Source organism: Oxyura jamaicensis, chromosome 21, assembly GCF_011077185.1.
Source record: "Oxyura jamaicensis isolate SHBP4307 breed ruddy duck chromosome 21, BPBGC_Ojam_1.0, whole genome shotgun sequence".
In the NCBI taxonomy this organism is placed as follows: domain Eukaryota; kingdom Metazoa; phylum Chordata; class Aves; order Anseriformes; family Anatidae; genus Oxyura; species Oxyura jamaicensis.
This window is the reverse complement of record NC_048913.1, coordinates 7,247,491-7,274,709: the sequence shown is the minus strand read 5'-3', so window position 1 is coordinate 7,274,709 and position 27,219 is coordinate 7,247,491. Positions and strand designations below refer to the sequence as shown.

The window sequence follows — 27,219 nt, the reverse complement described above, 5'->3', positions numbered from 1 at the left end:
GTCACTTACGCCACTGCCAGCTTGATGTGATCGCCCAGTTGATCCACACGGGGGGCAGGAGGGAGCCACAACCCAGCCCGGAGGCTCCCCCAGGGTTGTTGACACACAGGCAGAGCTTTTCCAGGCATGGAGCGTAGCCGAGGCGTGGATCCGTCCCTGATTTCATTTTGGAGCTGCATGGGGGGGATGCGCCCTGCTTTGCCCCGATCCCCCCGCTGCTTTCGTGCCTGTTGCTCTTTTTGCAAATATCAAAAGTGAAGCGTGGAAGGCAGGGATGAGCCTGCAGAGACCTTGCGTGACCCTTCCACATCCCTCCTCCTCTTCCTCCTCCTCCTCCTCCCCTCCCGCCTCTGCCATCCACGGCTGTCTCTCTGCAATGGATGCGCTGCATGTAATTCGGCAGGAGTGTGTGCTGTGCTGGCAGCCACGGCAGCAGAAAGGAATTAATCCCTGCTTTTGCCTGCTAAAATAAACCCCGGCCGGGCGAAGAGCCGGTCTGGATCATCGGGAGAGCTGATTCTGAAGGACTGCGGCTTTCTGCGGTGCGTTGGGTCGTGGCCAGCAAGGGCTTTTGATGGTGGGAGGCAGCTCGCCACCCGCAGAGCCCAGATCATCCATAGGTGGCCAAGAGCGCGTGCTCAGAGCAATCCCCACCACCAGCAGAAAGCCCCCCTTTCTCCCAAATTCCGTGCCACCAGCTGGTTGCAGCAGCAAGCCAGGCTCCAGCACTGCTTTGGCACATCAGGGGGTTGGAAAAGCAATGCAGAGAGGGCTTGGGGGTTGGTTTTGGGGTTTGTTTTTTTTTTGTTGTTTTTGCTGGGCCACAGGTGCTGGCCGGTGCAGGGAGGTGATAAAATCGCCTGTTTCAGGCATTCTCTGCCAAGGAGTTCCGGTTCCTGCACCACCCACAGTGATTTCCAATCCCACTCCTTGTTTTCCCACCTGATACGAGCAGCTGTTCGGAAAAAATAAAATTAAATAAAAGGATTTTTGCAGTGGATTAGAGGCAGTTTTGGGATGCCCTGGTTGGAGACGATGTCAAACGATGCTAAATAAAGGCTCGGATCCACGGGGCTGTCAATCTGGCGGTTTCCAGCGGCTGGAGGAAGTACAGGAAAATAAAAATTAAATGTTAGTCGCCTGCCCTCCTGACCCCGGCTGCTCCACGCTCCCGGAATAGGTTGGCAGCAAAGGGAGGGGAAGAAGCAAGATGGGGAAAGGGAGTGGGGAGAAACCCAGCAGACGGAGCCATTCTCAGGGCTTGCACGGGGTCAGAGCTTTGTGCACGGGTCAGTGCCAGCCTCCAGGTGTGGGCAGGTTGGGCAGACGTGCAGAGCTGGGGAGGAAAGTGGCAAAAGGGTTGTCCCTTGCGTTTTGGTGCAATAAGCTGGTAAATAAGGTCAGGAAGGGTTTTCCCCACCGGTACCTGTTCTGGTGCACTGGGAGCAGCCAAAATGCCTCGCTGCACGGGGCAGGACGCCACGCAGGCAGGCTCACACACGAGGATGGGAGCAACGTCTGCTCCCCGGAGCAGAGCTGTTCCTGCCCCAATACCACTTGAGCCAAGCATTTCAACCCTTCGCTGCATCCTTCCCCAGCAGCTCACGTCCCTTTTTTTTTTTTTTCCTCCCTTTTTTCTCTCTTCCAGCCTACCTGACGGTCAGCATTGAGCCGCTGCCGCCCGTGGTGGTGGGAGACGCCGTGACGCTGAAATGCAACTTCAAGACGGACGGGAAGATGCGGGAGATCGTCTGGTACCGGGTAAGCGGCGCCTGTCCCCTGCCCTTGGGGACAGGGACATGAAGCCAGCCGGCTGCTTCCCTCCTGCGTGACATAAGGTCAAGGCTGGATGACGGAGAGCAACCCAGCCGTCTCTCTCAATGATGGGAATATCGATTCTGCTGCCGCCCCGCTGTCCTTGCACAAAAGCCAACGAGGCGGGCGGCTGGGCTCTGAAAAGCCAGGAGGGGAGGTGGAAAACGGCTTTGCAATCATCCCGAGGCTTTTTGGTGTGTTTCCTGGGTGGGCTCGGTGCTTGCCGGCTCGGTTCGGTGCGTGGGGTTGCTGCAGAGGGGCCGTGGCTGGGTTTCGGAGCTGGGGCTCGGATCAGCCCCACTGAGCAAAGAGGATTTTCATGCTGAGGGGGAAATTCTGCACAGTCGGGGGTGGTTTTCACACTGGGTGGGAAATGGTGCAAAAATCGAGGGCGGTTGGTGCTCAGGGAATAGTACTGGGCTTTTTCCATGCTGAGCCTCCCCATAAAGCTCTTCCCTTTCCTATCTCTGCCTGCTGACCCTAAAACACCTGCTGGTCTGTGGGTCTGTAGCATCAGCTTTTATCTGGGGAGGGGGAATTTGGAGGCTGCAGCTTCCCCCTGCATCAGCATTGCCCCATCTGCACCAAGCCTGCAGAAGCCTCCGATGCAAGGCTCCAGGGCAATATTTTTGGCTTCCTCCAAGGGAATTTCAGCATACCAACCAACAGCAAGGAAAAATAATAATAATAAAGTGGGTTGAGCAGAGAAAAGCTAGAAGTTCTGCAGGAGATGAAGACTCAGCTCTTTGGTTTGCTCACAGAGGAGGCAAAGAAGCAGCTAATGGGGCTGGTGGTGTCGGATGAAAGGGCCATCCTTCACTGCAGGATGTTTTTTCTTGTTCCTACCGTGTTGTTTCTGCTCCCCGAATGATGAGTTTCTGTGCCTTAAAGCTCTTCTTCACAGCCAGCGAGGTTTATAAACAGGGAACGTTGCTCTCTGTACGGATGTATATTCAGTCACCGGTGCGTGGGTTTCTGTTGAGTCCTGGCTGCTGTTTGCTATAAATACGTGTGTTTAAGTGCGTAGGTAGCATAATTGGAAAAATATTGAATTACAAAGCAAAAACTGTCCCATCCCCCAAAATGCAACTTTCACCTCGCCCTCATTTTGGGGAGGAAGAGGCTTTTTTTTTGCACAGTGCCATCTCCACCAGGTTTTTGCTTCCCTTTTCCACTCGGTAATATTGGATTAACCCACTTTCTCGCGAGCTGGGGCTGGATTTGCCTAATCCCCCTGCGCGGAGGCACGCTCGAGCCCTCAGCGAGGGGATAACGTGCCGGAGCAGCCGAGCAAACTGTGCTTGGGGAAGCCACGGAGAGAGTGGGAGGGGAAAAAAATAACCCAGCTTTTATTTTTATCTCTGCAAATCCGCCTTTCTTCCAGGTTTTTTGCCTTCCTTGCCTACTTTCCCTCATTTCCCAGGGTTCTTGCTGCAGTCAGAAAGTTGTGTTTTGTTTTGTTTTGTTTTCAGGAACATCTTTGAATTTACCAAATTTCTGTTTCTTGTACTAAAGGGCATGACACCAGGGCACATCACTTCTCCCTGTCCTGTAGCCAGAGCCTCAATGGGCATCACAATATTGGGGTGACAGCCCTGGACCCCCCGGCTGCTTTGGGGACACTCCGGGCATCGCGGCTGCCTGCTGCACCACCACTGCTTTGCAGCAGCCGCTCACCCCCCTCCTGATTTTGATGCTTTTTCCCCTTCCTCCCCTGTTTTGTCTCACAGGTGCCCTAATCCCCATCGCCGCCTCCCTGTGCAGGAAGGTGACGGATGGTCCTGGGCAAGCTGGGGTGGAGGTGCTGGGGCTGCAGTTATATTTACACCCTTTGTAAATCATCCTGACGGCACTTTTGTGCGTGGCACCGAAGCAGTCGTGCAGGGCAGTGCCGAGGCTGGTGGGGGCTCTGCTTTGCCTCGTTTTATTTTATAGGAAGCAGGGAGAGCTCGTTGACTTGAAGATGTAAAGCTGCTCCGGAGGTGGAGGTGGCATGCGTGGGGGGGTGAGGCAAGCGGGGGGAGTGCAGTGGCAAACGCAATGGCAGCGCTTTGGTGTAGAGCGCTGGGGTGTGTGCACACCCCTCGGGGGGGGGGGGGCATGCATAAGGGGTTTTGTCCCTCACCACAAGCTGCTACTGTGGGTTGATTGAAATGCAGAAGGCTGGAGGGGACCATATGGATTGTGGCACCTGGGACGAGCAAAGGACACAGCGTGCAGGGGAAGGAGCACGGACCCAGGCAGCTTCTCCATGGAAAAACAGGAACATGTGCTGTCTGCAGAGGTGTTAATTAATATCCAAACTCCCCCCCCCTCGTCCTCCACGGCAAATTTATCTCCAGAGGATGTGATTTGCCTGAGGACATGTGCAAACATGGGTTTGAACTCCTGGCTGCGGTCTTGCACGTTAGGCGGGTGCCCAAAACCTTCGCAGGAGACGAGGGTGGTGGCATCCTTGCAAACGAGCTTGTAATGAGTGCGGGAAGACACAGAGCTGTCAAGCTGTTAGCTGGCTCCAATCGCAGCTGTCTCGGGGGTCGCTCTTGAGACCTGATTAGTATGGTCACTGCCACGCTGCAGCAAGTGATGGGGAGGGAGAAAATTACTTTTTGCAGCAGTGCAGAGCTCCTAAAAAAAAAATACACACAAAAAGGAGAGGGAGGGAAGTCCTCCGGGTCTGTGCTGGCTCTGCACGGGCAGCTGTCGGCGCTGGGAAGCTGGTGAGCCTGTGCACACAGCTGGGGGCTCGGAGGTGGAGGTGGCAATTGCAGAAAGGGGTTGGGTATGTTTTTGGTGGTCCTGGCTGGGGACCCGGTGTTTTTCCTGGGGACGTGCAGCATCCAGCGCCAGGGGTAGCGGGGAGCCCTCAGGTCCAGTGCCAGTGGCTCTCCCTCACGTCATTAGTTTGGTGCTCAGGCTAATTAGCAAGAAGGAGAATATCAGAGAGCCAGGGACTGGCTTGTACGCTCCCTGCATGGGAGCGCAGGGGTTGCAAAACATTTTCCTCCACTAAGGGGCTCGTTGGGCCAGACCCTGCACCGCAAACGCTGTGCAGCTGCAACTGGCAAACCCCAGGTGCGAGGCAGGTGGTGGCCGATGCCTTCCAGATGTTGGCGGTGCCGCCGGATCGATGGTGACAACACGTGGTCCCCGCGGGGGCTCCCACTGCCACCGCCCGTTAGGAGCAATGACATGTTGCAGCCCTGCGCCGGCGTCTCCCAGCGGCAGCGTTCAAGTCACAAAAGGCTCCAGGGGAGGGTGACGGCGGGGGCGAGGGGTGCGGCGGGGAAAGCCTGCGGCTAAAAGACTGCAAATCCGGGGGTGCTGTGCCCGAGGGAGCCGGGCTGGAGGCACAAACCATCCGCCAGCACCTCTTGTTCCTGCAAAGCATCTCCAACCTCTCGCTGGCCGAAATGAAGCACCGTCTCCAAATCTTCCAGGCGAACTGAATTTCTGGCAGGTCGCGTCTCCGATTTATAAACCCGCTCCCATTTCAGGACGAGCTGCTGGTTTTACAGCTGCAGAGAAATGCTCTGAAATACAAGCACGGCACTGATGTAGAGATCTTGGGGCAGTAACTGAGAGCGGGCTGACTCGTGCCATTCATCTCCACACCGGCTGGGTCGTCTCCGCTGCCCGGAGATGATAATTTAAATGTCAGCATGGGAAACTATTTTAATTCCTCAAGCTCAGGCAGAGAGAGAAGGTCGCACGCAGCAGCACGGTGTATTGAGAGCCACGTCTGAGCTCTCTGTTATCACTCTGGCTTTGGGGAGCACCCCCATGCCCCCCCAGAATTGCATGCACTCCTTCCTTGGCAGGGGCCATGCCCATCCAAGTGCACGCGTGGTTGAACGATGCAGGAGAGGCTGCCAGCATCTATGCTCCCTTTTGGGTGCATGGCGGGGGGAGGGGGCAGTGGAGATGAGTCGCGGTGCTCATTGTGGGATCAGACTGTCCAGGTTGGGCCAAAAAAATCCTCAGCCACTTGGTTTCTTTGAGTAAAAAGCAAGGTGGAACTGTGGGGTGAGGGCTTGCCATGCTGGAGTGGTGCCCTGGGTGCAAGCAGCACCTCCTATCCTTTTGCAACCCCCCTTGTCCTCCAGAAGAGCTGCCTCCGTCCCCTTGGTCCCCCATCCATCACTCCCTGATGCTTATCTAGCACCCCGACGAGCGGCTCCAGCAATATTAATGGTGCAAGCGCGTTTTGGGGGCAGCAAACAGCTGGGTCGCCGGAGAGGTGAGAGCAAAAGGGGGAGAAGCAGGAGGGGCTGCATCCGCACCAGCGGGAAGGAGCAGGAGGTTAATGTCTCCCTGCACAGTGGCAATCGCTGGGTTTTTGTCAGGAATAAGATTTTTGCTGGGGTTTATAAATAATGCAGCAGGCAGCCTGCAGCATCAGGCTGAGCTCGGCTCCGGTGCCATAAATGCACCTTTTCCTCTCCCTTCACCCCTTTTCCTTCTGCAGCGATGCTTGCGGGGGCCATTTGGTGTTGGGGCATGCAATCTGGGGCAATCGCCACCCAAAGCTGCCAAGTTACCGTCCTTTCCCTCCCCAGCGAGAAGCCGGGTTGCTGCCGAACCCCCCGGTAGATTCACCAGCAACTTTCCGTGTAGCTCCTCTCTCTCAAAAAAAAAAATAAAATACCCTGACCCTGGGGCGCAGATAAAAGGCTGTAAGTAGGTCTAATCCCTGGAGAGAGACTGTTTTGTGTGCGCCTTTTCAGAGGAGCCTGTTAGCTGCCTGTAATCCCCTGGGACCTGCCGGGCTGCGATGCCTTCCCTCACCGGGCAGCCTCAAGGGGCTGGGTGGGGGGAGTGCCTCCAGCCACGCTCCTCTGCCCCCCTCCTTGGGTGTCTCTGGGTGCTTTCGTGCAGCTCTTTGGCTCCTCTGCCTTTGCCCACATCTGGCCAGCTGTTCTGCCGGGAGGAGGAATCCACGCAAAGCCTGGGATTGCAAACTTCTCCGCAGCACAGAGGTACCGCCGCTGCCACAGCGGGGTTTGCAAAGAGGTTTTTTTTGCAAAACCAGGAGCTGAAAGCAAACCCTGGCACTCAGCGCCCCTTCCTAGGGCAGCGACTGCACTCGAAAGCAGCACAAGGGGAGAAAAATGCAATTTAAACTCACGGAGTGTGGCATCCCGGCTGGTCCTGCGCCGTGCCACTATTGCGTCTTACAGAAAATAACCCCAGAAAACCCTCCCAGGTCTTACACCAAGAGCTATGGCACTTCTGGATGCAGCAGCAACAACACGTTTTCTCCTCCTTTGTCTGAGCCTCCCCAAACCCAGCCCAGGGCGTATATAAAAGTCAGGGGGAATGGGATCTGTCCTTGAAAACTTCCCCTCATCTCCCAGCAGGCAGAGATTTACGGCGCTGATAATTCTTCGCGCGGCTCTTTATCCCATGTCCGTGCGAGTGTGTATTTTCTTTGCAATAAAAGCCTCAGTCTCGGCAAATAAATCTAAGGAGACAGTTTTACTGACAGCTTTTTTTCCCTCCTCTGTGCAATAAAAAAGGGGGAAAAGATAAAATCTGGAGTGAAAGTTGAGTTTCTCTGAGCAGGGAGGAAAGTGCTGGGCAGAAGGGATGAAAAATGCTCCTTGGCTGCTCTGTCACTCACTTCCCTTCTTCTGGGCCCAGCACCAGTTCTGTTTCAAAAAGGACAATTTTTATCACCCTCCAAAGTACTGATCTGAGCTGTTTCAGCTCCCAAAATCACCATCACCAATCTGCATTGCTTCATCCTGCTTTTTTCTTCTTTTCTCATTTCTTTTTCCTCTTTTCTCACAATGGCCCGGGGAGGCGGGGGGTAGGGAGGAATCAGCCAGAAGGCATTGCAGGGCTTGTGGAAGAGGTGAATCCTCTTCAGTCCCCAAGAAAAGCCTATTTTCTCCCACCACCACGTCTCTCTCTTGCCGCAGCTGCAGCACGGTGGTGGCAGCCAACACCTGCTGTTGTTCGAGCCTCAGCAACCCCACCGCATCTTCCTTGAAGGGATCCCTTTCCTTCACACCTGGCAGGCGCCGCCGGCAGAGGCTGAGGGCTTGTGCCCCGTTTCCAATGGCTTTCTCAGTGCCCCCTTCCCCAGAGAAGGATCCCAGCTGCTTGGCTTCCCTGCCCTCCGATTCCAGGCTCCCGGAGCTGTTCTCCCAGCATGGCAGCAGCCAGGTGACAACGTGCCCGCCTGGATGACAGCTGAAATCTTGTCCCGTGTTTCTCAGCTCGCCCAGGGATGGGCATCACCTGCTTGCTGCTGCTTTTCTATCTTTTCTATTTTAGAACTGCCTCCTGTTCCTGGGATGGCCCTACATTGGGGTAGCCTGCCTCGCCTCCCGGTTGCTCCTTCCCCTTCTTAGGAGGACTTTCTTCCCTTACTAAACGAGATGACTTCTGCATCATTCCTGCACCTTGTGTGTATTGGTGGCTGATACAGCACCGGGGCAGTCCCCGGAGGCAGCTGTAGGGGCTGTCACAGGGCTGGAGGGGCTGCAGGGAACATCACGGGGGTGCAGGGGCTGCAGGTAAAATCCCTTTGTTGTTGTTGTTAATTCTGTTTCATGACAACAGACACAAATATGTATCTTGAGTTGAGGGCAAAGGTGGCCTTGGATCTGAAGCACACAGGAGTTTGCTCGTGTCCCCCTGGCCTGAGTGAATCCAGAACCACTCGGAAGGAAAAATAAAGCACAAACCAGTGCGTTATGACAAAGAGAGTTTAATGGGGTAGAAGGGGAAGAGAAAGTAAAAAAATGCCATACTGTACAACAGTCAGTAAAGTAAATTTACTAAAGTACAACAAACATTTCCCATTCAGATGAATTCCTATCCCCATCATGGCTTCCCACCCCAACCACCTCCCCTTTCTGCTCCCCAAGCCCAGTTCCCAGCTCCCCCCCACCCATCCATGCAGCCAGTCCGTGCTGGCCATGCCCACATCCATGCAGGCACTGAGCGGGCCTGGGTGCCGCGGAGGCCGCCGAGGAGCGCCGGGTCACGGGTAGCCGTAATACTCGGCTACGGCGAGGTCCTTCTGCCGCTGCACGATGAATTGCACAGGGCCGATCTTCATCTGCTGGGCCGCCCGCTGCCGCTCCTCCTGGGCCAGCTTCTTCAGGCGCTCCCTCTCAGGACGCTGCTGCGGCGTGATGGGCACCGACTGCTGCTCCTCCAGCGGCGTGGGCACCGCGTCGCCGCGCACCCAGGGCCCCACGCAGGGCACGTCGTCCACGCGGGGCTGCGCTGGACGCTGCGCGTGGCCCCCCCGCGGCTGGCAGGCGCAGCTCTAGGGGAGCCCTCAGCGGTCGCGCCGCGCTGCCCGGTGGTGCCGGCACCGCCTGGGCCTTGTGGCCAGCCGGGGGCCGGGGGGCAGCGGGCACAGCGCTGGAGCCTGGCACCGTCGGCGGGGCCCTGGGCACGCTGCTGGGGCCGCTGGAGGTGGGCTGCGGCTGCCCACAGGGCGGCTGGCGCACTGGCCCCAGTGCCTTCGCCCTGGCCCCCAGCGGCTGCAAAGTCTCACTGGGGGTCTTTGTGCCCGGGTGCCTGGCCCCGATGGCCGGGGGACGGAGCCTGTCCTGGGGCCGCACAGCACGGGCACGGGGCTGAGTGGTGGGGGGCTCTGGCAGCAGCTGCATTGAGGAGTGCCTGGGGCCGTGGACGCTCTGGCCCAGCAGCATCATCTTCTCCTGGCCGGGCGTTGTCTCCACCGTCGGTCTCCTGTGGATGCTCAAGGGCGCGGGGCACTTGGCCCCCCACTTGGCGCCGGTGGGCGCAGGGGCAGGTGGGGGGCTCCTGAGGGGACTCAGGGGGGGATTGGGCAGGGGTCTCCTAAGGGAATTAAGGAATTCAGGGTTGGGGGGGGCTTTGGATGGGGCTCAAGGGAGCGTTGGGCAGGGGTCTCCTAAGGGAATTCAGGAATTCAGGGTTGGGGGGGCTCTGGATGGGGCTCAAGGGAGGGTTGGGCAGGGGTCTCCTAAGGGAATGATGGAATTCAGGGCGGGGGGGGCTTTGGGGGAGAGTCAAGGGAGGGTTGGGCAGGGGTCCTCTGAGGGCCCTGAGCCTGGGATGGGCTGCAGGGTTGAGGGGGGAGCTCGCTGCCGGCCCAGCAGGGAGCTGCACCGACCGCCCAGCCTGCACCTTCTTGGGGTGCACCCCAGGGGTTGAGGGGACCTCACCCAGTGTTCTGGTGGCTGCCAGTCCCTGTGTGCCCGGCTCCTCGAGGTCCTTGGAGAGGTCGGGCAGCTCGGAGATGAAGCGCTCGAGGACGGGACTGCTGGGGACACCGGGGAAGGCATCCTGGGGCTCCACGGCTTCGAGCCAGCCGAGCAGCTCCTCCAAGCCGGAGATGTCCAGGTCGGCCGGGAGCTGGTCCTGCAGGTGCTGCAGCTGCTGGCTGTCCCCTGCCAGGTGGGGAAAGGCCTCGGCGAAGGCATCGGGGCCCAGCTCAAGCAGCTCCAGGGGCTCCTCAGGCACCTCTGCACCTGTCGCCGCTGAGGAAAAGGCAAGAAAATCCCCAGGATGGGCGATGGCAGCTTCCCCATGGCTCCTGGGTGTGGGGCGCCCAGTGGCCGGCTGTGCCAGCCCCAAACTCACCGTCGGGCTTCACCCTCTGGGTGCTGGCGGTCGTTGGAGCCTGGGCAGGCTCGGGGGCAGTGGGTCCGGGCAGCGAGGAGGTCCTCGCCGGGCAGACCAGGGGGTCCTCGCTGAGCCCCACGGCGTGGTCACTACCCCGTGGCAGCTGCCCCCGGCTGCTGGTCGGGGCGCGGGGCGCAGGGAGCGCCTGCCCCCGGAGCGGAGGCCCCGGGACGAGGAGTGGTGGGGGGCCGGGGTGGGCAGGGGCCTGCAGCAGGCAGGTGCCTGCGGGGTGCAGGAGCTCCCCATGGAGCACGGCCCCGGGCCCCAGCCCGAGGGGATCCGGGGGCAGCAGCATCCCCGTCACCATGGGCTGTCCCCACTGGTAGATGGGGGCCCAGGTGTGGGGGAGCTGCCCCGCAGCAGGGAGCTGCCCCACGGCGGGGAGCTGCCCCAGCTGCAGGTGGTGCCCCCCGGCTGGGAGGTGCCCCCCAGGTGGCAGCTGCACCCCGGCGGGGAGCTGCAGCACCTGCCCCTGGACCCCCGGCACCACGGGCCAGACGGTGGCCTGGGGCAGCGCGTAGGGGAGGGTGGGTACCTGGGGGGGCTGCGAGGGCACCGCCATCGCTCCGGGGAGGGAGGGCAGCAGCCAGGCAGCCACCGCAGGCGGCACGGCTGGAACGACGAAGGAGGAGTTTTGCGTCTGCGGAAGCCGCAGAAGCCATCTGGAAAAACCCTCTGTGGGAAAAAGGGCGCTGGGCTGAGATCTGGGGCGCTGGGCTCGCCAGGAGGGCCGCAGCCCCGGGAGGAGCAGGAGCCGGCTGCTGTACCTGCCATGGTGGCTGGAGAGTGGGGCGGTTGGCTGGGGAGCCGTTGGGTTCCATCCCAACAGCCGAGCAGCCCCTCGCTGCCATCTTGGTGAGGGCTGCAGGTTCGGGACCCACGCAGGCTTCCCATCGCAAGACGTTTCCATCCCCATCAGGCTTTCCCTCCAAGCATCTTTTGCCATGCCCGGGACGGTTTCACACCTCCACTTCCCTGTCCCAAGCATTTCCCATCCCAGTACCAGCTTTTCACCCTGAGATTTCCCATCCTTACAATTTCACATGATAACGGATTCCCATACGAAATATTTCCCCTCAACACGAAGCGTTTCTTAATCCAAAGAGATCTCATCCCAAAGAATTCCCATCTCTTTGATTGTTTTTCCAAGGACTTCCTTCCCCAGTGAATGTTACCCACCCCATGAAAGACTTCCCATCCCCATACTTCCCCATCCCAAGAGGGATTTCCCATCCCGATGCTTTTGCTTCCCAATGATTTCAAACCCAGGGAAGATTTCCCATCTCTTTGATTCCCCATCCCAATGGCTTTCCACCCCAAGGAAGTCTTCCCATCCCAGCAGTGATTTCTTGTCCTACTCATCATTTTCCCATCCCAATCATTTCTTATGGTTCTCGGGGGGAGGAGGTGGAAGAGGGTGGATGGGGGGAAGGTGTTTTTGGTTTATTTTCTTTGTTTTTCACTTCTCCAGCTTGCTAGTAATAGGCAATAAACTTTACTAATCTCCCTACTGAGTCTGTTTTGCCCATTACAATAATTGTCGAGCGATATTCCTGTCCTTATCTCAACCCCTGAGCCCTTTCCGTCGTATTTTCTCCCCCTTCCCTTTGAGGAGGAGGAGTGAGGGAGCGACTGAGGTGGAGCTTGGCTGCCCAGCGGAGTAAAGCCACCACCACACAACCCCTGAGTGGCAGGAGCTGGGGGTTGCTGATGCTCTACCTGCCCCTGGTGCGGCAATAACCAGGCAGAAACGCAAGGATTTTGCTTTCTCTCACAGCTGGGTTTTTATTTGCAGGTCACCGATGGCGGCACCATCAAGCAGAAGATCTTCACCTTCGATGCCATGTTTTCCACCAATTTCTCGCACATGGAGAATTACAGGAAGAGGGAGGATCTGGTCTACCAGTCCACGGTGCGGTAAGTTGTCCCGATGCTGGTGCCCTGCTCTGATGTCACCTCCTTCAATGTGCCAGCTGCTTTTTAAAGCCTTTTTTTTTTTTTTCTTTTGTTTTTAGAAATTTTACCCCAGTTTGGGGTGGTTGAAGGTATTAAGTCAATACTCGTCCTCTTCGGCCTTCCATGGGGATTTGTTGGCCCTGGTTGCTGTAATCAAGGGATTTTGTTAATGAGAATAATTGCATGTGCTGAGAAATCACCTCTTGCTGTGTTTGCTGCATTGCAATCGCTACAAATAAATTGTCATATTTTGATGCAGTGTCACCAAATATCCAGGGTCTGTCCCCATGGTCTGCCTGTCCCGGGGGGAAAAAGACAACATTGGCGGAGAGTTCCAGAGGTGGAAATGAGCAGAGAAAATCAGGGCTGGAAAAAAAAAAAATATATGTATATAGCAGGCAGCATGAAAGCTCGTCTTTGCATTTCTTCCAAGTATGAAATCACTTGCAGGAGTGTCAGCTTTATTACTAATTACACACTTGCTTTATTGCTGGTGTTATAAAAACAAAACTGGAGCTTGAAAAAAGTGTCAGGGGGAGACTTAATTTAAGCCAAAAAGGCTGGGGCGAAGTATTTATTTTCACATTTTTTTTGTCTTTGTTTCCTTTTCAAATTAGAATTTGCTAATCGTATTTCAAAGCTCATTTTTCCCAGCGCCGGGTAATAAAGTTCCTGTGTGTGATGGGGAAAATACAGTTGTTTCCTCGAGGCAACACAGTGCTTCGTGCCTGCAAATGTCCACAATACGGTTTGGAAAGGGCTTGCCGAGGTTCACCCCTTGGATGAGCATGCATGCCCAGCTGTGTGCAAGAATTATATTCTTTCTATTTTTTTCATTTTTTAAAAAATATTTTTTTCCTTTTTTTTCTGTTATATTTGGAACTGTGTTTTGTCATAAGTAGGGGTAAGTACATGAGAATAAATGTGAATATAGAGTGGAAAGTAAGCAGGAAAGCAGGGCTGGAGATGAGATGCTGAGAGGAGGCTCAGGAGATACTCAGAGGATGCTCAGGAGCTGCTCAAAGGATGCTCAGGAGATGCACAGGGGTTGCTCGGAGGGATGCTGAGGAAATGCTCAGAGGATGCTCCGGAGGCTCAGAGGGTGATGCTCTGAGGTTGCTCAGGGGGATGTTCAGGGGGTGCAAGCAAGTTGCTAAAGATGCAAGGAGGTTGCTCAGGGGATGCTGAGGAGATGCTCAGGGATGCTCAGCAGGCTCGGAGGATGCTCAGGGTGGCTTGGAGGATGTCCAGGAGATGCTCAGAGCATGCTCAGGGGATGCTCCACTCCTCAAGTTTTGCTTCCCCACGTAGCACAGGCTGTGCTGAGCCACTCGGTTGTTGTGCAAATTTCTGACATGACTAATTACTGTTGGAGGACATTTCAGAGGCTTTGCTAATGGATTACATATTCCCAAATTCGACAACCTTGTTTTCCTGCTGTAAAACCAGCATTTCTGCCCAGTTCTGGATTTAACCACTGCTGTCCTGCAGGGCAGGGAGTTAAACCAGAGCAAAACACCCCCACGCATGGAGCAAGACCCCGACCACGTGCATCCCATGAGCTGTCCCACAGGGGTGAGGATGTGCCGAAGTCACCTGCTTTTGGGCACATCGCACCAAACAGCCTGCCGTCTTTTTGGCTCAGAAACCTCCTTTTTTTTTTTTTTTTTCCTTTTTTATTTTTCCTCTCTCTCTCTGCATGTATTGTACAACTAATAGAATTTGTGAGCAGAAAATTTTGCTGCCCTAGGACCGAGCACTTAAAAGCATCGGTAATTGTCGGTGCGAGTTGTCCGAATTGCCGTGCAGCCCGGGATGTTTGCACTAAAAGTATTTGCACCCGGTTGCCTTTTTCAGAGGAAAACAGCCACATGCCTCGTGCCCGGGGGGTAAAGGTTCCTCAGAGGGTATGAAAAGAGCCCATTTTCTGAATCATTGGCTTGATGCTTTTTGGGAGGGTCAGCCCCTGCCTCTTTCTGCTTTAGTGGCTGCTTCAGCAGCCTGTGAAGCTGGTTTTTGAGTGTGTTTTAGTGGCGTTTCAGTGGGTTTTGGTAGCCTCCACCTGACTCGCTTTGCCGCGGGGTTGGTACTATGCAGGGGTGAGAGCTGGGGGGGATTTGCAGGGCCTTATTGGAGTTTAAGAGGAAATCTCCCTGGGGGATAAACAAGCCTCCTATTTGGGGGCTCCCTGCTGATGGGGAAAGCAGGGAATCAGCGTTGTTCCCCAGGAGCAAACGGCAAAAAAAAGTGCAAAAAAACAAAAAAATCAGTTCAGGATTGAGAGGGGACATGTGCCTTAGGGCTGAGGCTCTGCCACCAGCGTGGCATCTGCACGGCTTCCCAGCCTGGCCGCACGGTGCAGTGGGGCAGCCCTGGGGCTTTGCAGGGCTGGAGCCCTTCTCTCTCGGACCACAGCTGCAGAAACCTCAGCATGACCCAATCAGGACCATTCCTCACCCAAATCTCCTTGCGGCCCTGAAGGGCTCAGCAAGAAGCAGACACCGTGATGGGGCAGCCCAGCTGCAGCCTCTCTGTCTCAGCAGAGCCCCAAATCGCCCCGACCGCTTCTCCCTTTCCTCTTCCCCGCTAACGAAGCGCGCGTGCGTGGGTAATTAGAGGCTGCAACAGATGGTGGAGGCTTAGCTGAGAGCGACGCGTCCATTAAAAGGCGCTGCCAAGCGGCTGCTCACGTCGGCGGGGCTTGTTTGCGCTAGCAGGGCTTTCGCACGGCGAGGAGGCGCGGGAAGCCAGCCAGGGGCTTTCAGCAAGGAGCCACCGAATTTTGCTTGCCGCCGTGTTTCCCCCTTAGCTGGGGAAGCCCCGCAAGGTGCACACCTGGGTGCTGCGAAAAATCCTTTTTTAGGGGTAGAAAATATATATATATACATATATTTTTTTGAAAGCTGGGGGCAGCCAGATGATGTTTTGGCACGGCGGTGACTCTGGGAGGATGCTTGGTGGCTACATCCTAATTTCCGTGGCTGGGCAGCTCCTTTGCGGCCAGTTGGAGCATCTCTACCTCAACTGCATTTCTACATCTCTTTCTCTCCTGTTTTTTTTTTTAAATACATATAAAAATCTAGATACCATAGAGATCAAAGCATGCCCTGCGCAGGAACGCGTTTGCTCAGAGTTTGTGCTTTTGATACTTTTTATTCGCCGGTCTTTTCTACAGCTGGAAGGGGGGTCCGTAGGATCCGAGCCTTTAACGTCGGCGTTTCGCGGCCGTTTAATGTCCGCAGTTCGCAGGTTTTTGCTCTCAGCGGTGCCTTTACCTCCTGTGTGCTTCTCCTTTCACGAATGCCATTACTTACCCTCCTGAGGAGCTGCCAGTGCCGGTAAACTCCAGCTGCTAAACCGCATTACACAGCTCGCTCCTGAAGCCTTTGCAGTTATTAATAGTTTATCGATCCGCGGCTCATTGCTGCTGAAAAGCCACACCGTTAGCGGGATGCTCCCTCCTGCCGTGGACGGGGTCAGCCGGGGTGGAGGCTGGCAGTGAGTCCCCTCTCTCCTCCCCAGCCTCCCCGAGGTTCGCATTTCGGACAACGGCCCCTACGAGTGTCACGTGGGGATTTATGACCGAGCCACGCGGGAGAAAGTGGTCCTGGCGTCCGGTAACATATTCCTCAACGTGATGGGTGAGTGCAGCGCTGCTGCTGCTGCGAGGGTGGTGGTGATGTGGTGGCGATGGTGAGGATCATAGGAACACAGACCCATCAAGGTTGGAAGCGACCTCCAAGATCATCTGGTCCAACCATCCCCCTACCACCGTATCACCCACTAAACCATGTCCCTAAGCACCACGTCCGACCTTTCCCTGAACACCCCCAGAAGCAGTGGCTCCACCGCCTCCCTGGGCATCCCATTCCATGATGATGCTGTGATGGCGATGACGATGTGGTGGTGATGGCGATGTGATGGCGATGACAGCGTGTCAGTGATGGCAATGTGATGGTGATGATGATATGATGATGATGATAAGTGATGATGATGCTGATGATGATAAATGAGGGGTGAGTGAGCACCCAGCTGCCGGATGAGGATGGAGGGGAGCCATTGGAAGGTCTATGACCCATCCTGAAACCATTACCAAGGCATTTAGTGATGGAGCAAGGGGCGACCTCCAGCTCATAGCTTCCCCATTTACAACCCCGGGGATTTTCAGGGGGCTGGGGGGTGATGTTGGGGCTGGGGGGGGGGCTCACACCGTGGCTCTGCATCCCTGACACAGCTCCACCGACGTCCATCTCGGTGATTGCCGCTGACACGCCAGCGCCCTTCAGCCGCTACCAGGCACAGAACTTCACCTTGGTGTGCGTGGTGTCCGGTGGCAAGCCCGCCCCACTGGTGAGCCCATCATCTTTATTTTTAATCCATAGATAATTTTTTTTTACGTATATGTATATAACAGATGTAACAGATCTGGAGGCAAAGCAAGGCACCTACCTGCCTGTTAGCCCCGTTGCATCCTTCAGCAGAGCCCTGGGTTCCAACCCCATGCACTGCTGCCCAAGGGACAGGCGGCTGGCGGTGTCCCCGTGCGCTCACCGTCCCTTCTGTCCCCTCCGCAGGTGTACTTCAAGCGCGATGGGGAGCCCATCGAGGCCACCCCGCTGCCGGAGCCGCCGGCCGCAGCGGGGAGCTGGGCACCACGCAACCTCCTGCATCGAGACCTGGATGACACCAAGGTGCCCAAATCCCTGGCAGCGGCCGAAGGGGATGCGGGGGGTGGGCGGCCCCCCAACACCGCCGAGCCCCCCCGGGGGCTGGCGGCCGAGCGGGGCCCTGCCACCGAAGCCATCCCCGAAACCGTGGTGAGCCGGGAGTTCCCGCGCTGGGTGCACGTGGCGGAGCCCATCTACTATTTCCGCCACACTCACGCGCCCGTGAGCGATGGCACGGTGGAGGCGCGGGCCACCCTCACCTGGACCCTCAACCCCCAAATTGACAACGAGGCGCTCTTCAGCTGCGAGGTGAAGCACCCGGCGCTCTCCATGCCCATGCAGTCGGAGGTGACGCTCGGTAAGGGCAGTGGCCGTGTTTGGAGGAGTCTCTTGGCTTTTTTGGGGGGGGGGGGGGGGGGGGGGGGCAGGATGATTGGCTTTTTTTGGGAGGAGGCAGGGTGATTTATTGCAATTTTGCTTTTTATCCCAATTATTGCAACTTTTGCAGTTTTTGCATTTATAGCCCTTTTTTGCATTTGGCATTTTTGCTTTTTGCATTTATTGCTTTTCTCCACTTAGTCTATTTTGCATTTCTCGCATTTTATATTTTTGGTTTTTGTTTGTTTTTTTTTTTGACCTTTTGCTTTTTTTTTTACATTTCTTGCTTGGTAACTGGGAGCCCTCCCACCGCCCCCTCACCTTCATTAAGGACCCCAGACTGCATGTAACAATTCAGAAACATATTAAAACTCCTGCACTGGGCATCCTCCCGCCCTGCACACAAGTCCAGGACTGGCTGTGCAATACAGAGGGTGGGGACTGGCAGACTGGCCTCTCCCCAGCACCAAAGTCATCAAGGTGAGCCCTGGATTTAGGCACAAGTACGGCCATGAGCCCCTTCCCCAGCCCCAAGGCTGGCACGGGGAGGGGGGGGGTCCCCCTCTTTGCAGGGCTGTGCTTGGCATTTCATGCCCTTGGAGCTTTGTGACTGTCTCCCCAAGGCTTTCTGGAGATGCCCACCTCCATGCCCCTTGCACCCCCATGCCCCTTGCCCACCCCTGTTGTGGCTGGGAAGCATGTCCTTGGCCATCAATGCAGCCCATAGCAGCCATCTATCAAGCCTGCAGGCTACGTGCCCCCTGTCCCTCAGTCATTTGGCCAGCCTGCAGTCGGTCCATCAAGTATCCAGCCTTCATCCTCCTCACACCCCCCCCGCCATTCCGCAAACCCTCGTTAACCCCAGCCAAGGGCTGACGCCCCTTTTCTCCCTGACCCTTTTTGTTGCAGTCGCTCCCAAGGGCCCAAAGATCACCATGACCCCGACGAGGGCCCGCGTTGGAGACACCGTTCGCATCTTGGTGCAGGGCTTCCAGGTCAGTGTCCCCACGCAGCGATGCCGTCCCCCATCCCCGTGGGGTCACGGGGGTCCCTGCATCCACACCAGCGCTTCACGGGTGCGCCGTGGCCACCAAGCTGGGACAGGGGTGGCCTTGGCTCGAGGCTCACGGTCCCCACGCTGGTGTCCCCTGCGTGCAGAACGAAGTCTTCCCCGAGCCCCTCTTCACGTGGACCCGTGTGGGGAGCCGGCTCCTGGATGGCAGCGCCGAACATGCTGGGAAGGAGCTGGTGCTGGAGCGGGTACCGGCCGAGCTCAACGGCTCCATGTACCGCTGCACCGCGCAGAACCCCCTGGGCTCCACCGACACCCACACCCGCCTCATCGTCTTCGGTATGGCAACGCTGCATCGCCCCCTCCCTGCGTGCCCACTCCCCTGGCCCCTCCTAACCCACCTCTCCGCTGCTTCTCTCCTTTAGAAAACCCAAATATCCCCCGCGGAACAGAGGACTCCAACGGTGAGTGGTGGCCAGAGGAGGGGGAACCCAAAACCAAGAGGTGCTGGCCATGTCCCACTTTGAAGCCGAACATCAGTTTGTGGCTCTGTAAACTCTCCTTCCCTTTTCTCCCCCTGCCTAGGTTCAGTTACCGGCCACCGCAGCTTCAGACTAGTTTTGGCGCTCACCCTAACAGTGATCCTGGAGCTAACGTGAAGCTTCGCTCGCCTCTTCCTCCTCCTCTTCCTCTGTACGGCTCCACCAAGCATTTACACCTCTGTCAATCAGTTCTCTCTCTCTCCTATGTTATTTACAGTCTCGGTCTCTTTCTGTCTGTGTCTTGGCTTTCTCAGACAATTTAATTAAAGGGAAAAAAAAAATGCCCTGGTAGAAGGCTGCGCTGAATGGTTTGCCTCCTGTGTGTAGAGGCTGGGAACTTGGTGAGTGTCCAGGGACTGCCGGGGGTACCCAGAACCTCACCTTGGGGCACCCAGGACCTCACCTTGGGGTGCCCAGGACCACCCTGGGGCTCCCAGGACCTTGCATTGGGGTACCCAGGACCACCTTGGGGTACCCAAAACCACTTTGGGGTACCCAGGGACTGTGCAAGGTCTGATTGTTGGTGGGGGACACACAAAGCTTTCAGATGCTACAAATGCAAAGGCCCAATTTCCCGTGGAAAAGCAGCAGGGAACATCTCCCTCCCGCGTTTATGCCACCCCCAGTGCACACCCAGGCTGGCAGAAGGGAGGGTCCTGAGCCTACCACATTACTGACACACCGAGCTGCTCCAGGTCTCAGCTCCAGGCTGCGTCCCAAAAAGCCAGCCCCGTGCTGCGCACCACCCTCCCAATACCAAACCAGCACCACGCAGGCGTTCGCTGCCCTGCGTTTTCCTCCGGGAACCATTAATCCTAGAGGATTAGCCAGCAGCCATGCAGTGCTTCAGCTTTCCAAAGCCCTGTACTAGTGCTAAGCGTTATTACTATTATTACTATTATGATTAATTATTATTAAGCAGATTCACTTCCTACCACTCACTGTTGCCGGCGATTTCCAAACCTCCGAGGAGCTGAATAAACACACGGCGGCTCAGGAGTTTCTTCCGATGCGCAAAAGCACCCAGCATTGTAATTTGGGCTGGAAACGACACAGGGACAGGCTCGCTCCAGAGCCCCCGGCTGGCTGGGATTTAGAAGGATTAGTGACTCCACTTCCATCCTGAAGCAAGGGGATCTGAGCATCCGAATCCTTTCGGGTGAGGAAGGCTGCCGGCTGCCTTGATCCCCAGCCCCCCAAACCAGCTGCCCCAAAGGCTGCTCCAAACATGTCCTCTCCCTGGGTGAGATGGGAGCCTTTTGGGAAATCTTTGTTATTTTTTGCTTTTACCCCCGCACGGTGGACCAGGCAGCAGAGCCCCAGCGGAGCGGATGTTCCTCGCCAGGCCGGAGATGCACCAACCCCGTTTGTGCTCCAGGGCCCTCATCCAAAAGCGATCAAACAACCATTACGCCTGCTCTCTATGAAAACCGGGATTTACAGACACCCAAACCTGTGTTTAAATGCAAATGTGGCATTTTAGCCTGGAACCATGGGCACAATGAGCATTAGGGAGGCATCACGCCCTCCACAGCACCATCTCAGGAGTGATGTGACCTCCGCGAAAGGACCGATGAACTGGTGGGCTCCGCGTCCCAAATCCACCCCTCCACCTGGGACTTGGCTCTTCCCCTGGTGATGCTGGCACAATTGTGGCGGAATACCTAGCACCGTGCAGAAAAGGATGGAGGTTTAGACCCTCTCATCAGCAGGACAGCCCAGGCGATGCCCAGGGACACACGTGAGCCTCTCATTTGGGGCAGAGGTGCCGCCTGCTCTCACGATACGCCACCAAGCGCAGGAGCGGCTCTCTCTTGGTCCAGACGAGCAGAGGCGATGGACACAGACTGGTGTCACCCCACCAGACCAACCCCTTGTGCCACGTGGACACACAGCCTGGACCCTGCTGTCACCTCCTGCCCCCTCTTACCCTTCACCTGCTGCCTTCCTGCAGGGAATTACAGAGACAATCAATTAAATCCCTGTCCCGTCCCGCCCCCCTCGCCCCCCACCACACCCCCAGTTCTTTGTGGACCTGGCAGTGAATAATGCAGGAGGCTGCGGGGATACGGAGCTGCTCTGGTTGGTTCATTATTGATGAGAGATGACAGATCCTCCGCTGACAATCTGCCTAAGAGATATGATTAGCTTGTAAAAAATTAATCGCACTTCTTAGGGATGACGCGAGCTGAAAACCCCAAGGAACAGCGTTATCGATGTTCCCTAATTTCAGGGGACTTTGAAAAGGTTTTAGCAAAATTTGGAGGCAGCAATTACATTCAATTAGAATCACAAGTGCCAAGACATCACCGCCGCTCGCAATGACCGCGTCCCCTGCTCCAGTGCAATCCCTGCACAGCGCTCGGCCTTTCCAAGCCCCATAAAAACCCGCCGGTGATCAGAAAAAAAAACAACACTGCCATCCCAACACCCCTACATGCCCAAGGCTGGGCTTTTGGCAGTGCAGCCCTACATCTCAAGGATGTGCATCCAACTCTGGGAAGCCCCCAGCCTTTGGGGATATTGGGACACGAGGGCAGGGATGCACGGACTCGCCAGGGACTGGGAATACTGGTGGGAGCGGCAGCGGGCTTTGCTTGGTGCTTCCCCTGCCTCCATCCCATCATTACCCGGCCCGGTTACTTGCCTGGGTTCGCAGGGCTGCTGACAAACGCATGCATAATTCATAGAGCCCCGCACAAGAAGCCCTCTATGCAGAGCTCGGTGCCGATTAAAAACCACGGCAGCAAAAGAGGAAAGTCCCCGGGGACACGTAGCATAGAGGTGGCCAGACCCTGCACAGTGCGTGCTGCCAATTAGCCGAGCCCCCACGTCTGCCCAGCCTCACGCCACCCTGACCCCAGCAGCTTTAGATTTTGGGTCCCTGGAGCAATTTGGCACAAGACGGAGTGAGGCTGCTGGGTGTTTTTTCACAGGTCTTGCTTTGCCCCTGGGCTAGGGCTTGAGATGCAAGTGGGACGCATCAATGCCAGCACCCGCCCTGCACCAAGGTGTGGCTCTTTACCCAAATATCCTCCTTCCCCTGACCTTGTCTTGGCTGCATTTCCCAGCACAAGGTGATGCCTTCCCAAACGCACTCCCCCCCTCATAAAAGGAGGGTGCCAATGTCTGGGATGCACACAGGGGTCCCCACCAGCCAAGCCAGCACCCAGCACCCCATTCATGGGATCTGATCCAGCAGCACCTCTCTGGTTTGGCTTCCACCCTCTTCCTACAAATATTATGCTGCACTGGCTGCACACAAAGACACCACGGCCCCCAGACCAAAGCCCCGCACAAAGGTGAGCAGTGAGGCAAGCTGCTGTCGGCTTATGAGCAATGAAACCCAGGTGCCAGCAAGCATCGGGTCCCGGCGGAGCCTGTTTCGCCTTCTCTCAGCTAAGAGGCTGACACCATTACATCCTGTGCCCACACCTCACGTGGGAAGCTGTTTTAGCATCACCAGGGCTCGTTTCTCCAGCAAATCCCATCGGGTCAGGACCAAGCCAGCAGGGAGTGAAGCCCTGCATAGAAGCAGAAGAACAGCAGCAGCCACATTTTGGCTGTTTGCTGGTGTTTTTTTTTTATTTTTTTTTTATTTTTTTTAAATTTTTTGGGTTTTGTTGTTTATTTGTTTTGCATTCAGAAGAGCTCGTGCTCTCCTCTCCCTCTCATTCCCCAGCTCGGCCTCTGGTATGTGCAGCCGTCGCAGGGCCTTGTTCCTTTGCACATCTCTCAGCACGCAGAACCGCTCCCCTGGGGGAAAGGAAATTAATTTTTTCCCTTTGAATTCAGCCTGCTCAGCAGAGGCTGCAGGAGGATGCCATTCCCAGGGCGGCCCCAAGCCCCCTCCTTCCCTCCCCTCCTCCCCACCCCCGCCATGGTACAGGCGTGGGGACCTGGCGACGTCAAGCAAGCGTCATTCCCCCAAATCTTCAGAATTCAGATGAAAACTGGTCACATTTCTAACTTGTCAGGGGGAGAAGGAAGCAGACGTGACATTGGCAGGCATCCACCGTGCCTCAGTTTCCACCCCCCCCACTGCCATCCCCACGGGCATCGCGAGGAGCCCCAACACGGTGATGCGTCGCTTCAAAGCGACGGCTCCCACCTCTCCAATTCCTTCCCCTCCCGTTTTTTTTTTCCCTCCTTCCAATGATTTTGTTTTCCAGGGTTCACCCCCCAGCCTGCAGTTTCACTCCTGCCTCCACTGTGGCTTCATTTGCAGGAGTTTCCCCTTCCCCAAGCCCGCAGCTCCTCTCCCGATGGCTCCGCGTTCCCCTGCTGCCTCCAGGCTCACCACCCACAGAGCTCGGTGCCTTAGGGACACTTCCCATCACCCTTCGTTAGTGAGCGTGCTGCCCTCAAAGGCTGCCAAATTAGTCACTCAGTGGCGCAAAGCAGCTGCTCGGTGTCAGACCAAAGGTCTGCCCGGCACCGGGCTGCCTTCTCCCTCCCTTCCCCGTGCTCGGGTTCCTCCTTGTTTCACCCATCCAGGGGGGGAAAGCAGGGAAGAAGGACCTTCCCTGGACCAAGCAAAATGTTTTCCCCTTCCGATGCCCGGCCAGTATCAAACAGCAAAAACCAACAGAGCGAGGTGGTGTCCCCGGGCTGCTCGGAGGAGATACCTTCCCTCCCGTCGCCTTTGTGCTTCTCTCTGAGCCTCTCTGTTTGCCAGGCTAATAAAGCCAGCTCTGTGTCACCGGCTCCCTGCTGGCTGCACTCGAGCCCAGCCCACTTTACTCAAACACATAAAGCTTACATGCCAGCTCCTGCCAGCCCGCCCGCTCAAAGTCACCTTGCCCCAAACTCCCGGCTGAGCGTGTTCCTGCTCTGCTGGGGGCTCGGCAATCATTAATCGGATTCTCTGCATTCCCCAGCGCCTGCCCTGGTATGGAAAAATGAGCCAGCGGGTAACCGTGCCCTGGCAGTCCGACATGCAGCTGGCCGGCAAGCTGGTCCTCTCCGCCGCCGCACTGCTCCTGCTGACTTTGGCGTACAGGTTGTACAAAGCCCGCTCGGCCCCCGGCAGCCCCGGAGGCAGCACCCTGGCAGCCGACGCTCGCGGAGAGACGGAGAGAAGGGAAAATGCTGCCCAGGATGGGGAGGCGGTGGCAGGTCTGCGGCGCAGGCAGGTTTTCGGTGGTGGGGCTTGGCAAGGTGGTGGCGACGCTCGAGTGAGTGCCTTGGAGCCGCGGCAAGTGCTGGCCCGAAGAGATCAATGTCTGCCGGTGGGCAAGGAGGAGGAAAAAGGGGAGCCGGGAGGGGAGCCTGAATTTTTCAGCAGTGGGGACCTGGCTGAAATGCTGAGTGGGGAGGAGGGCAGCAGGCACGGACGAGGCGTGCTCAGCCCATGCACTGAGCTTTCCACCCAGATGGGGGATGACGGAGGTGCCCAAAGCACAGAGCAGGATTTGGGCATCGGGGGCAGGAGCCAGGAGGGGAGCAGGGGGGTGATCCAGACCCGCAGTGTCACCTCAGACCTGGGGCTAATGATAACGGCGAGCAACAAGAGGTCGGACACCTCCTACTCTTTCTCCTCATTTGCGAAGATCCAGGTGGAAGAGAACTACATCACCAAGAGGAATGCGAAGGATGGGGCCAGACAGCTGGCCCCTGGCCTCAAAGGCAAAGTGTATGACTACCACATCCAGTCCACCTCCCAGACGGTGTCAAAGAAAAGGTCTCTCCCCTCTGCCCCTCTGGGAGAAGCCATGAGCTGCAGCTCAGAGTGTGTCAATGAAGAGCTGCAGAGCTTGGAGCAGGTCAACGAGGAGCTGCAAAGCTTGGAGCAGGTCAACAAGGAGCTGCAGAGCCTGGAGCACGTCAGTGAGGAGCTGCAGAGCACTGTCACCCCAGAACCTGAGACCCAGTCCCAGCAACCAACCGTGGCAATGCAGGACCCCATCACTTCTCCCATAGTCCCATCACCTGTGGGGAGCCTGGAGATTGCCACCAAGCCCCCAGCTCCCACTCGCAGTTTCAGCCGCAAGAACAGTGTCCTCCAGATTGCTGAGAACCCCCAGCTCCAGCTTCCCATGGACGGCTTTGGTCCACCGGTGCCAGCCAGCACACCACCAGCAAGCCCTCGGCTGGAGCTGGTGGCTGGTGCCAACTTCTTCCAAATGTCACCCCCTGCCCCGGACACCCTCCTGGATCTGGGGAACTGCTACGAGGTCCTCTGCATGGCCAAGGCGGAGAAGCTCAGCCACCTCCAGGAGGCCGCCTACAAGGTCATGAGCGACAACTACCTGCAGGTGCTGAGGACGCCCTCCATCTACAGCCGCCTCAACGCCAGGGAGCGGGAGCTCATCCTCCAGCGGAGGATGAAGGGGAAGATGTGTGTCACCGTGGCAGACATCAGCACGCAGGAACCTGACCTCCACGCCAGCCGGCTCTGCTACTACGATGACGGAGGGGACCGCTGGCATCACCTCTGCCACATGCCACCAGAGGCGGTCTCCCAAGGGTGTGCCATGTGTAGCATGTTCAACTACCTCTTCGTGGTGGCCGGCTGTGAGGGCTCAGGCCGTACACAGAGACCCTCCAACCGCGTCTTCTGCTACAACCCCTTGACCAACATCTGGAGGGAGATCTGCCCCTTGAACCAAGCGCGGCCGCACTGCAAGCTGGTGGCCCTGGACGGCTGTCTCTATGCCATCGGTGGGGAGTGCCTCCACACAGTGGAGCGATACGACCCCCGCCAGGACCGCTGGACCTTCACCGCCCCCCTGCCCCGTGACACCTTCGCCGTGGCCCACACGGCCACGGTGTGCGACGGGGAGATCTACGTGACGGGGGGCACCTTGCGCTACGTGCTGCTGCGCTATGCTGCCCGCAGGGACTGCTGGATCGTCAGCCCGGCCGGCGGCAGCAAGGACAGGACAGCCGAGATGGTGAGCACCAACGGCTTCATCTACCGCTTCGACCTCAACCGCAGCATGGGCATCGGCGTCTACCGCTGCGGCGCCAAGGCCAAGCTGTGGTACGAGTGTGCCACCTACGCCATGCCCTACCCGTCCTGCTTCCAGTGCGCTGCAGTCGGCGGCTTGGTCCACTGCATCGGCCGGCGCTTCCATCTCCGCTTCTTGGCCGACCACATCTCGCCACGCTTCGGGACCAAGGAGCTGCAGCCCTTCCCCTCGCCCCGCGGCAGCCTCCTCCCTGCCGTCCTGGTGCTGCCGCAGGGAGGGACGGAGCAGGTGCAGGTTTGAGGCATCCACGCTGAGGTCTCGTGCAGCTTGGACCCGATGGGATGGTGAAAGCCAGGCAGCAGAAGCCACCAGCGTGCATTTACCTCCCAAGTGCTGTTGATGCTGGTGGACCAACGCTCTCAGGGCAACGTCACCCTTAGCCACCATGACAGCATCCTGCCAATCCCTGTAAGGGGAAACGGAGAAGACAGATTGCACTTAGACACGAGCAAACCCAGCCTTGAGGACACAAGGAAGAGCAAAGCCGGAGCTGGGTGGACTCATTTGCTTGCAGGTATTTAAACACAGGTGTGCTTCCTCAAACAAACCCGGGCTCACTGCAGGCTGTGCGCTGCCCTGCTGCTTTGCAGGCACCAGGTGTTTAGCATTGACCTGGACCCCGAATGCACAGTGGGGGTTGAGGGTGTAGAAGTTCAGCAGAGAGGTTTGGTCCCCATCGGCATCAAGCTGTCATTGAGCCTCACCCCAGGGCAGGAGGCTGGGGACCAAAGCATCTCCAGAAGGTACCTCTCCTACCCTTGCCTTGTTACCTTATCCTCAGCCCGGAATGACATACAGATATATATTTACATGCACACAGCGTAAATAGACACTATAGATTTATAGACAGCTGGTCTTAAATAAAATTAAAGCAAACATTTGGTAAAATTAACCACAGGCTACTGTTGTGCGTTGTTTAGAACCTAGTGGGAACAAAGAGGCCGGTGCATGTTTTACATTGCTAATTACTACACAGGCAACATCTCCAAGGAGGAACCCAAAAGCAAACCAGAGCCCTCGCTGCGAGCAGCCCGTTCAGCATCAGGGCCTCTCATCCCCTTTTCCTGGGGTTTTATCGACCTCACTCCAATTACACCCCAGTGTCCTGCCAAAAGCCCACTTTGGGTAATTGCATTTTCTTCCCATAGCTGCTCGAGCCGTTAGAGAAATGGCTCCTCATCCGTCACGGTCATCGCTCCGCACCACTGCTGCACACTCTCAGGCCCAGACGGACAAAAGCC

At 56.9% G+C, this 27,219-nt stretch overlaps 2 protein-coding genes across 2 annotated transcripts in view; both read left to right on the top strand.

Moving 5' to 3' along the window:
* IGSF21 (immunoglobin superfamily member 21) overlaps positions 1 to 19,284 on the top strand; it is a 38,657-nt gene extending 19,373 nt beyond the window's left edge. The window contains exons 2-10 of the mRNA XM_035344777.1: positions 1,649 to 1,761; positions 12,245 to 12,366; positions 15,928 to 16,046; positions 16,640 to 16,755; positions 16,980 to 17,430; positions 18,360 to 18,445; positions 18,609 to 18,801; positions 18,888 to 18,926; positions 19,048 to 19,284. Coding sequence (XP_035200668.1) covers positions 1,649 to 1,761; positions 12,245 to 12,366; positions 15,928 to 16,046; positions 16,640 to 16,755; positions 16,980 to 17,430; positions 18,360 to 18,445; positions 18,609 to 18,801; positions 18,888 to 18,926; positions 19,048 to 19,121 — 1,313 coding nt within the window. The 3' untranslated portion in view covers positions 19,122 to 19,284. The remainder of the gene's footprint in view (positions 1 to 1,648; positions 1,762 to 12,244; positions 12,367 to 15,927; positions 16,047 to 16,639; positions 16,756 to 16,979; positions 17,431 to 18,359; positions 18,446 to 18,608; positions 18,802 to 18,887; positions 18,927 to 19,047) is intronic.
* A 150-nt stretch (positions 19,285 to 19,434) lies between these two features.
* Positions 19,435 to 26,870, top strand: KLHDC7A (kelch domain containing 7A). Its single transcript, XM_035344776.1, has one exon. The coding sequence runs from the start codon at positions 23,906 to 23,908 to the stop codon at positions 26,216 to 26,218; it is 2,313 nt and encodes a 770-aa protein (XP_035200667.1). The 5' UTR covers positions 19,435 to 23,905; the 3' UTR covers positions 26,219 to 26,870.
* Positions 26,871 to 27,219: the final 349 nt, after the last annotated feature.

Excerpts from the sequence above, each read along its gene's own strand:
- KLHDC7A (XM_035344776.1), top strand. The coding sequence starts at position 23,906 with ATGAGCCAGCGGGTAACCGTGCCCTGGCAGTCCGACATGCAGCTGGCC.